At 39.6% G+C, this 11,253-nt stretch overlaps 1 protein-coding gene across 1 annotated transcript; it reads right to left on the minus strand.

The window, feature by feature from the left end:
- Nucleotides 1–247: 247 nt before the first annotated feature.
- On the minus strand, nt 248–8,934 carry hand2 (heart and neural crest derivatives expressed 2). The gene is made up of 2 exons (XM_068727565.1): nt 7,666–8,934; nt 248–1,669 (listed from the first exon to the last, which is right to left on the minus strand). Exons 1-2 carry the CDS (start codon nt 8,281–8,283, stop codon nt 1,544–1,546), a joined length of 744 nt encoding a protein of 247 aa, XP_068583666.1. The 5' UTR covers nt 8,284–8,934; the 3' UTR covers nt 248–1,543.
- Nucleotides 8,935–11,253: the final 2,319 nt, after the last annotated feature.

Genomic DNA, 11,253 nt, shown 5'->3' on the forward strand with positions numbered 1-11,253 from the left:
AATGAATCCAATTAGCATGCACCAAAAATAAATTGTCTGTTTTTCAAATTTAAAAGATCATCGCCTATTCCTAAAAATATATTATCGTATAGGTCATCTTTTGAAATAGGATGTGCTTCTTCCACGAGAAAAAAATGCTCATCGAAGCCACTGTGCATAAGGTTCCCTTACTTCTGGAACCCTCTGAACTAATCAATTTGCACAGGAGAATTATGTTTGGCCAATTGAAAGTAAGACATCAGCCAAGTTTGCATCAGTTACCATGTAACCAGATGGTTTATTAGATTCATGACACTGATTACAGCCCACATAAAGCATTATCTAGACTCCCACCACATTTTCACACTACAACATGGACACTTCGTCATCATTGTGACGTCATTACATGTACAACCATAAATTGGAGAGAGAGAGAGAGAGAGAGAGAGAGAGAGAGAGAGAGAGAGAGAGAGAGAGAGAGAGAGAGAGAGAGAGAGAGAGAACTTCACATACACCTCGTTTTAATCAAAGGTCACTAAATGTCTGCTGTCAGACATTGATAGACCTGTTTGAGTCCTTCTAACGGCAGCATTGCACATAAATATATTCCGTTAAATAAAGCAAGTATCACGTCAACACCTCGCGCGTGTGTGTATTTGCGTGTGCGCGTGTGTGTATTTGCGGGTGTGTGGATGGTGGGTGTTTCGAGGAGAGAGAGAGGAATGATTCCCCAGAAAAAACAGATTCCGCCGCACTCCGTTCACAATCCAGCCTATATGAAGCTATTTTGCTCAGTGAGACGTAAAGGCCAAACATCCGGTAGAACATTACCCAAGAGGTTTTAAAAGACAACTCTTTAATTCCACATCCCATCCACCAAATAGCACCCATTGCATTAATGCGTTAGAGCGGTGACTTATCAAAGCTGGTTAAATTGGACGATTGTAATAGTGGATACTATTGATTCACGGGCTCAAATGTAGATTATGTGTCATTTTAACATCTTCATCCCCTTCAATATAGACACTGACTGTAGGCTATTTTAAATAAGCCTATCCCAAAGTCTCCACTGACATCAAATAGCCTGTCCAGTTGGGGAAATGATGATTGACAATTACCAGCTAGAATATATCCATTTACTGAATCCATAGGCTATTCTGTCGATTTTATTTTTGTATAAATGTTTTTCAATTAAAATAAACACTTTAAAAAAAAGACCATTAGTTTTGAAATATGTTCATGAGATCCAATTTAGGATTAAATCCGGGTTCAAAGTCAAACCCGCAGAAACCGCTTTCGCTGATGAAAGGTGGTAGGGTGGTCTATGAATCTGAAATTATGTTCTGTGAGGCACTCTAACGAATAACTTTCTTTGTGTCTCGCCATAGCAGAATGAACGGAGCAACAGGCTACAACAAACACAGCGTCCACAGAGCGTGCAAGTGAACAGCCTCGAGGTCCACAAAGATCATGATTACTGCCACCAGATCATCAGAGCGCGTCATTATTGTCCCATCACTCTCCTCGAGGACAGAGCTGCAGGAGGGGGGGGGGGGGGGGGGCGCTACTGTTTGAGTTCCAGAGCCCAGACATGTTGAGGCCAACCTGTCCGCCCTTTACTCTTCTTATCGCTTGCTGACGAGGATGACGATGAGGAGGATGAAGATAATGTCGTCTTCGGGATCTCCACCTGCAGACACATGATATTTGTCATTTATATTATGCGTATTAATCCATGTTTAAAACATAGGCTTTATTGTATATAAAACAGAGCTAGAGGCTTTGACACCAATGTATGTGGATGGTTTCACGTTTAGAAGATATTTTATTAATTAAGTTCTCTGAATAGGTTACATGCCGCTTGATAAGGTTGTTTTTATAATAGAAACATAGAAGTGGTTTTCACCTCGTAGCTCTTTAATTGTCCGTGTTTGTAGTCCAATGATATTGTATTTGGGACAAACCAAATTTGGCTGATGGTCCGGAACAGTTAGTTTACACACACCAGTGATTTCTTTTAACATTACGATGCTGAAGTTATTTGGAAGAATGTCCTTTTATAAGCTTTTTTGTTCTCTACAGTTTTTTTTCATAATAGTCATATTTTGTTTGTTTCCTGTCAACCGTGTGAAATAAAGAGCAGGTTCAGAGTTTTTAAAGTTAGTTAAATCATCAAATTATAATAATATTAATAATCATAAATTATAAAAATATACTAACAATAATAATTATTATTATTGTTTTTGTATTTATTTGTTTATATTTAATTATCTTAATGAGCAGGCTCAGAAGACGTGCAGTTTCCATGAGATACTCCTATAGCCATGTGTAGCCCAATCGAAAATATATTAATATAATATTTGGTAGAATAGCATAATAGTAGTAATATAAGTTTTTATTTTCACGATGTAAGCAGTTTTAAAAGAAGGTATTTACTTTTCCACAAATCACGCACAAACGTGCGCAGAGTGACATTCACACAGTGAGTGTACACGTCCATAATAACAACAACTATAATAATAATAATAATAATAATAATAATACACCCTTATTCTGGCCGTTTATTCAAGCTGTAGACAGGGTGTCCCGGGACTTTCACCCGCCCCGACTTTTAAAAAGTTGTGACGTCATGTCGCCTTGCTTTCAGCGAATACAGCCCACACCATCAGTGAAGCGGTCAACACTGTTCAGTTCGGTAAACACTAAGGCCTACTTTTAAAGTGAAGCAGTAGGCCGCTTTCATTTTTCAGAGTGAGGTAAAACACGATATCAAACACGAAAATCGCGTCGAGAGCTCATACAGGACAGATAAGCTGCGACAGCCTCCTGCTCCATGCGCATCAATAATGTGTCACTCTGTGAAGTGGTGCGTTTACTTTAATTATTGACGTTTAAATGCTTTACTCCATACCCTTTTAGAAAATAGTATTTTATTGCTATTACCTATTGTAGCGTAACAGATTTGACTACTTTGTCAACATTAAATATTTTTTTAATTTGTCAATATGTTACAATTTCTACTTATTAGTGGCCCTGCAATTCGCAATAGATTAGCCAATTAAAGAAAAAAAGAAACGCGTTTAATCAAAGGAAGCTCAAAGTTCAACCTTGGTGCTCTTCCAGAAATGTGCGTATTAAAAGATCAGACAGTTTGCGTTAAACTGCCAGATCTTTTTATTCAGGGTAACTCTCCACGTGTGGAAAAAAAACTGCAAAAAAAGGGGCGACGTATCAGCCAAAAATGTCGACCTGATTAGCAAACCTACTTTTTCGGTCCAGGTGCGTTAATAAATAGCCGTGAGGTCCAATAAACGCGAGTGTTGCCAGCAGAACATGTCTGTAATTACTGCGGACAGGAGGAGGCTGTGTATAATGAGACATCCAAACCAGTCCATCCCGACTCTTTACATTGTGTTCTGTTAGATCCTCCTCTCTGGGCCGCAGCTGCGTCCACGACCGTATCAGCGCGTTCTGTTCTTTTCTCACAACAAACTGTTTTTATTACATTTTAAAACAGTAACAACAAAAGGGGCAATAACAACATCAAACAACAATACAAAAATATATATAAGTGGATAAAAAGACGAACTGGATCTGTGAGTGAGGAAATATGGTTTTATACTAGCACTAATTTATGTTATAATGCCAGACATGTCACTATTATGAATTATTAAATTATGTCATTATAGGAACAAATAATTTGTTCATGTCATATAATCATTTGATAAACATCTAAAATGTAAATGTTATTCTAATTGAATAAGTCACAACTAGTTTTACATTTCTACAGCGTGTACTATGACAAATATAAATACATATCATGTGCCAACAATGCTCTTTTAGTATATATGCCTCACAGCTAAAACTATACAAAATACATCAACCAGCTAACAGCTGGTCTTTTGTATGTGAGGTTTGAATTAGCCCAATATGTGCTTTTGTCATTCTTCTATTATTTACACACGCTTAATTGAAGGATTTTTGAAGGTCCTTTACACATGATGCCAGTTTCTAGTCCCAGTCACTTGTCGAGACAGAAGTCCAGGCTCTATTAAGTCTGCAGGCTACATATCACTGAAAGGGAAACACATCACTGTCTTCAGTCAGGCTGCTGAATCCAGCACATTTACTCTATATCACTTACAAAACGCAACCAAGCACGACACAGACGGAGTTTGTTCTTCTGAAAAATTGCAACAAAATGCAAAGGTGTGCCATAATTCAGTAAGTAACATGCAGGTCTAATGATTTGTATAATGTTACAAGTCTTTCTATCAGTAATAATTTCAGATAATGTGTCTAAATCTAAATGTGCACTGTGATAAAATAATTATTTTATAAAAAATTAGGTTTAAATTGTGCACAGATTTTTACTTGAAAAATTGTATCAAAGTGTTGCCTAAAATGAGTAAAACAGATCAAACAAATTTGTCTTTGTTAAAATCTAACAGCATCCTCTCTCTACCTCTATGGAGTAGATTTAACAAAAACAGAATAATTCTGTTGTAGCACAACATCCACATTGATTCAGCCTGAACAACGCCATAGCTGTAATCAGTGACACAAAACATTCAACAGTGTGGATGAAGAAAAAATCGTATGAATTGCAAACAATATATATGTTAATTATCTCTTGCACACACAGCTCAATGTAAGAGTCCCCGAAATGACTGAGTTTATTACCTTAAGTCCCCCCTTATTTGCAAGCTTAGAGGTCCCTCTCATAAATGCACTTTAAATTCACTTATGGGTTAACCACTTCATCATTAATGTAAGAGCAGACTGAGCAGCATAAGCAACACTGAGTGCTTACTTTAGCTACACTGAGGAACTCACTAAGTTACTCCTCTGATAAATGTTTCACCTTAAGGACAAAGTTAGGGATTCTGTTATATCTTTATCTGTAGTGTCTTAGTTGTAGCAGGGGAGTGTGCATTTGAATCCAGGACTGTGGTTTCATCACAGAGTTGACGTGAATTATTTACAGAACTACATCCTTCTATTAGTGATTGCAGTTTGAAATGATAGGAAAAATTGCTTTCTGGCTTCAATTATTCTGCCACACTTCCTATAGGCAACATACAGGAAATAATTATTCTGTTCGATTCTCTTCTCTCCTCTGACCTGCTCTGTATGATCATGTATTGTTTGTTTAGATTCCCTGCTGGACTAAAGCTCGATGTTAGCTCCGGATAACCATTTATTATGAGATAAATGTGTGTCAAAACAACAGGCAGCTAGTCAAAGCATGTATAATCAATTACATGTTGCTTAGTTCTGTTTGCATGTCGTAGTAAATAGAGTGTAAATGATTACCTTTATCCAGTGACCATAAGGAGGATATGTAACCGAAATATAAATTAAATATAAATTTGAAACTTCCTACTGTGTTTGAAATGGGTTTTAATGTCTTGGATGTGCCCAACTATAAATCCTTAGCAAGTGTGGGACCTTGTAAAGCTGTAGCCATAGCATATGGGGAGCGCAGAGCTGGGACCAAAATGATGTGGATAATATAGCAGGCGGTAAGACGAAAGCATCCAAAAGTCTTGCTGGGAATAATGGTGGTGGGTCTACATGGCTGAACCTGGCCCCTCCTGGCTCCAAGCTGTCTGAGGATGGCAACCAATTTTCTGGCTCCACTCTTATATAGACTTAATCATTTGGATGATACCAAATATGGGTATACTTAAAACAAATCTTTAGGAATCAATGGTTAATATACTTCAAGTGTCAATTATAAAAATGGGTAAACACACTTACTGTGTGTTTACTGTAAGTGTGTTTACTGTTTACTCTCTCTTTAGCAGTCACCTCATATGCTTCATTGGCTTTTAAAAATTCCTCCCCAAATAAATTGGGCCGTGAGATTACCCTCCATTCTGTGTGCCTAACTCCCACACAGGAAAATCCTGTGTTGCTGTTTACTTGTTGTCTTTTTTTCTTGAGCTGGTGTATAGCTCTTTGGCCTCCTTTCGCAGGTAAAGATGACAAAACATTGTATACTGTTACATTAAACTGGTTTGGGAGGTAGTCTTTGCACGGTCTACGGGGATAATGGTATCGTCTCCATAGATGACGAATGCAGGTACTTGCATATTATATGTATGATTATAAAATAAACACGTTATAATAATAATAATCTTAGAGAACAACGGTTTCCTAATTTACATTCGCGTGGTGTCTGCATGTTTAATCTGATCGTATTGCTGCTTTGGCACCAAGTGTAAAACCACAGAGCCGACTGATAGTCCGTCTTCCTCTGATCCTTAATACATTACATCAGCAAAATATCCGTGTCTTGTTAGTGAATATCGGTCAAATCAGATCAGCCGAGCAGCTTAAACTTTATGTATTGTGCCATTTTTGTCATGAATCAGACATTTATAACCGAGGAATCAACATAAACAAATTAAAGTGAAATTAAACAGGTCTGTCACGACACTAGCCTGGAATGATTTTCAACACAGCAGCCTGACCCGACGCGGCAACATATCCGTATCCTTTCAAAAAAACAACCCTCATTTGCACATAGCAAATGTAAAGGCAATGATGACCGTCGACCTTTACGAAACAGCCGCGCGGGGTCCTACACATATTCCGTTGACATTTAGCCTGTAACTCACAAAGCACTATTATTTTTTAAGAAGTTTGTAGTTTATGTTTTTGAACAATTTGTTCACGCCGCTCTTTATATGCACAAAAGAGCAAAAGTAGAGTTTTTATTGGAATACATACGTTTCCATATAATGGATTATATGTTAAAACTTATATTATCAAATATTTTAAATAGCTGAGTTGAATACGTTTAATAAATCCAATAATTAATTATGTTGTATTCTACCAATAAGCACGCTGATTTTACACCAATGTGTCTTTTTTAATGAATTTTCATTCTAATTTTTTTTTCTAGCGTGAACAACAATGAACAAAATGAGTGTTGTTTCTGTTACAAAGTTGTCATGTCAGTCTACGACTGTGTTTCCTGTCGGACGCAGCAGAAGAACTGATGAAGAGAAGGTATTTACAGGATGGTCAACTGTGACCTTCTGTCGTTAAGCTTCGTGAGATTAACCATTCAAAGAAACCAGGAATAGGCTTCATTCAATTGTATCGCCTACAACGACTGTGAATTTAGGTCATGACTCACGTCAGCCACATGTTTTATTCTTATTGCTCATTTCTAAAAATAAAAAATGTGACTGCAATGGCCAAAGTTAGGAGTGCGTTTAGTTTACAATCCACTAGTACAATGAAGCTCAGTTTATCTCTCCATCACACTGGGTTCTTAAAAGATAGCTGCAATAAACTGAACTCTCAACTGTTTCAGCTTTTTTATTTTACATTAACGGCCGGTAAAATGAGTCCACTACTCAGTAAAATGTGTAGCATGAATGCCGAAATGGAGGCCTTTAATTTCAGACCCAAGGCAGACCTATTTCCTAAAAACAATGAAGTGATTTTGAACTAAGCTTCATGTCGAGACCAGTTGCCTGCTATGGGAGTGTCAGCTTTGGACTATTAGGTGCTGCTTTATTAAAAAATATGAAGTGTTATCTTAGCTTTAGCGAATGATAGGTAACCTTATATATGAAGTGATTTAGACTACTCTTCTGTTATTAAAAAAACAAAGGGGGCTAATTCGGGTTCAACAGTAGGCTGTCAGTGTACGGTCCGTGCTCTTACCGCCTCTCTCTTCCTCCGCTCCTCCCGGGCCTCTGTTTTCTTCAGCTCGGCCTTAAAAGCCTGGGTGTCTCCGTGCTGTCCGTCCTTGTCCAGAATGTCCATCAGGTAGGAGATGTAGCTGGTGGCCAGCCGCAGCGTCTTGATCTTGGACAGCTTAGTGTCGGCCGGGACGTTGGGGATACACTCCCTCAGTTCCGCAAAGGCCGAGTTGATGCTCTGGGTCCGCCTCCTCTCCTTACGGTTGGCCGTGGGTCTCCGCTTCACGGGCCGAGGATGCGTGTGGTGGGGGTGCATACCGACCGTGGCTCCGTTCACCGAGATCGCACCGGCCCCCGGAACCAAGCCGCCTGGTCCGTAATGGTGGTGATGGTGATGGTGGGGGTCCAAGCCCCCGGTGGACCCGCCGCCGCTGTTGCCATGGTACTCTGGGCTGTAGCCGGGCGCGAGGCTATATTCGGTGGGAGACATATCCGCGTGGCTTATTAACCAGCTCGTGAAGTACGGAGGGGCCCCGGTATCCTCGTGACACCGACCGGCCGCCGCCGCATGCAAGGAGTAGTGGTGGCTGTCGTGATGGTGCATGACCGGGTGGTGAGGGAAGCCCGACACAAGACTCATAGCGACACACAAACACGCACTTACGCGCACGTGCACACACCAACACACACACACACACACACACACACACACACACACACACACACACACACACACACACACACACACACACACACACACTCTCTCTCTCTCTCTCTCTCTCTCTCTCTCTCTCTCTCTCTCTCTCTCTCTCTCTCTCCTGCACGCACTCAGACCTGCACGCACAAGGAGGTCCTTCTTGGACGCCGCAGCAGTAAACTCGCTAGCTGCTTAACGGCAGTGCAGAGCAGATGTTTGCATCTTGAATAATCTGCCGAGTGGCTTCCAACAGAGACAGCTCGTAAGGTGCGACCGTGACGGTCGGTATTCCGTGCAACAGTAGGCTAGACCCGGGCTGGTCCTGTCTACCGCCCTGTAGGCCGCTAACTTCTGTCCAAACAACTCCTCCTCCTCTAAGACACTGTTCCTCTCCCTCTAATGTCATGCAGCCTTTATCCCTCCTCTTCTTTTAGAAACTCACTCACAGTGAGCAGCCTATTCCTCCTTTCCTTCCTTTCTTCCTCTGTAGCATACTTCGTGTCATCGTTCTCCGTGAGTCAGTTAGCAGCTTTCAGCCTCAGAGCCGTTTGGCAAGGCAGGACCAGTCTGTGCAGGCTCTGGGTCACTACTGGCTAGATACTGAGCTATGGGAAAGCCAGCTTGTCTGTATGAGAGAGGGAGAGTCTGATTTACTACGTCATCTTTTTACCGGGGAGGAGAAACCGACTTCATAGCATGTGTAAACCAATGGCAAACCCCCTACCCTCCTCTGGCCCCGTCTGCATGGTCTGTTTACTTCTCTTTAATGTCAATGGGCCTGCTAAGTAGACCTGCTGGCTCTCTTAACACACACACACACACACACACACACACACACATACGCGCGCGCGCGCGTGCACGTACACATGTTGGGGGCACGCGCACTAATGCACAGCAACAATTAGCCTGCAAGTTCAAGAAGAATGAAGTGAGATGACCTGTCCTCGTTTATAACATTTATTTTAAATATATATATATATACACATATATGTACAGTATATATATATACATATATGTACAGTATATATACATATATGTACAGTATATATATATATATATATATATATATATATAATAAATAAATACTTATATATAAAATAAATATATATATAGATAATTAATTATATACATATATCTATATAATTATCTTACATTTCATCATTTAAGTATTTATTTATATACACAATTGTGCACTGCTTTAGGATCACGTTCATATTGGCCTTGTATTGATTGCCTATTTTAATGCTTAGAGTGTGTATCTAAAAAGGCCAGGATACAAAGGTTGTAAATTCTTTCATCAGTAATTGGTGTTAATGTTCATGCAAGTCTGCATGTTATCAGTATTGATTAACAAATCATCTGCTGAAGCCAGGCAGACAAGTCCTCTTAAAAACAAAACGTTTAAAATGTAGAATTTCTTCCAGTAAGCAGCAAACGCGTGGGGAAACCTATATGTTTCTGTTCCATTTAAGGTTGTATGTTCTCAGTCTGGCCTAGCTTGTGCTAGCAGAGCTGATGAAGGAACCACTGGTCCTCATCGGCCTATTTCCAGTTGACATGATGTAAAATAGTCACACTGCGAAGGCCACTGATACAGACACTAGCCAGACTGACACTAGCCCTGACTTGTGCAATGCATGTCAGTTTTCTGGGCTCACATCAATACATTTATTCCGTTGCTACTAAAAGCAGAGGGTCTCTCTCTCTCTCTCTCTCTCTCTCTCTCTCTCTCTCTCTCTCTCTCTCTCTCTCTCTCAAAACACACACACACACACACACACACACACACACACACACACACACACACACACACACTGCAAGACCGATGTGATTGCAACCAAAGGGTGCCACAGCTATTTCACTCAAAGGACACGCATGTGAAAAATTGCTATATTACCTTCATTAACTTAAAAAAATTCCAATTATTTATTTGGTCTTATAATTTGTGATTGTTAACACGTTTGCACATAAAATCCTTTTGTCATGTAGCCTATTTTGTACATATGTAATTACATTGTTACAAAATGCATTTGCAATGTTCTTCTAGAGGTCAATTGCAATAAATAATTGCTAAGCCTAATTTCCTTTAAAGAAACACGAATTCACAAGAGATATTTACGTGATAGTAGCTATATAAGAGTACACTATTGTGCATTCGAATGGACCTCGGTAGTCCTTAAATAATTTTTGCTGCTTCCACTTTCCAAAGCAATATATACCAAATTAGCTGGGAAAGGTTCGACTGCAAACAATAGTAAATAATACCACGTTTTAGCTTATTGATGTGACGTTTAAGACGTCTGCTAATACTTGATTCATAGATTAAATGTAGTAATTGTTATTGTGGTAATAACATCAACGACAACAACAATAATAATAATAATAATAATAATTTAAAAAAATAAAAATAAATAAATAATAATAGACCGTTGTGATTTGCGTCAAGGATTGACGTAAGCTTATATTAGTGACATCCCAGGCTGGGTTAACGGTTAGTTGCAGTTTAGCTTTCGGTTTAACGGAAAACTGGTTATCCGAGTTCAAATAGTAAATGAGCACCCGGTAAAATGTCAGAGCTGCGTCCGCCGAGCTGACACTATGACTGACCCACTGACCGCTTGCCTCGGCTTCCACAAGAAGACAAGTCCGCTGCGTCTCCGGAGTTGTGAAACCTCGAAATAGCCGCCTTGAACATATTTCAGAAGCTGTGCACGACGTTTTCCTTTTAATTTTGCCACACATTGCGATATAAACGTCCATGGTTATTCTTTAGGCCTACTCTTTTTATTATGTTATGGCAGATATGTTCCTACTCATGAGAAAACGTATTAAAAACATGAAGCGTAGGAGCTCTATCCAACACATATTTATTCAAATCTGAATGAATATGAGAGAGAGAGAGAGAGAGAGAGA

The sequence above is a fragment of the Cebidichthys violaceus genome, unplaced genomic scaffold (assembly GCF_023349555.1).
Source record: "Cebidichthys violaceus isolate CVI_PGR_0920_01 unplaced genomic scaffold, fCebVio1.0.p SCAF_4, whole genome shotgun sequence".
Taxonomy (NCBI): domain Eukaryota; kingdom Metazoa; phylum Chordata; class Actinopteri; order Perciformes; family Stichaeidae; genus Cebidichthys; species Cebidichthys violaceus.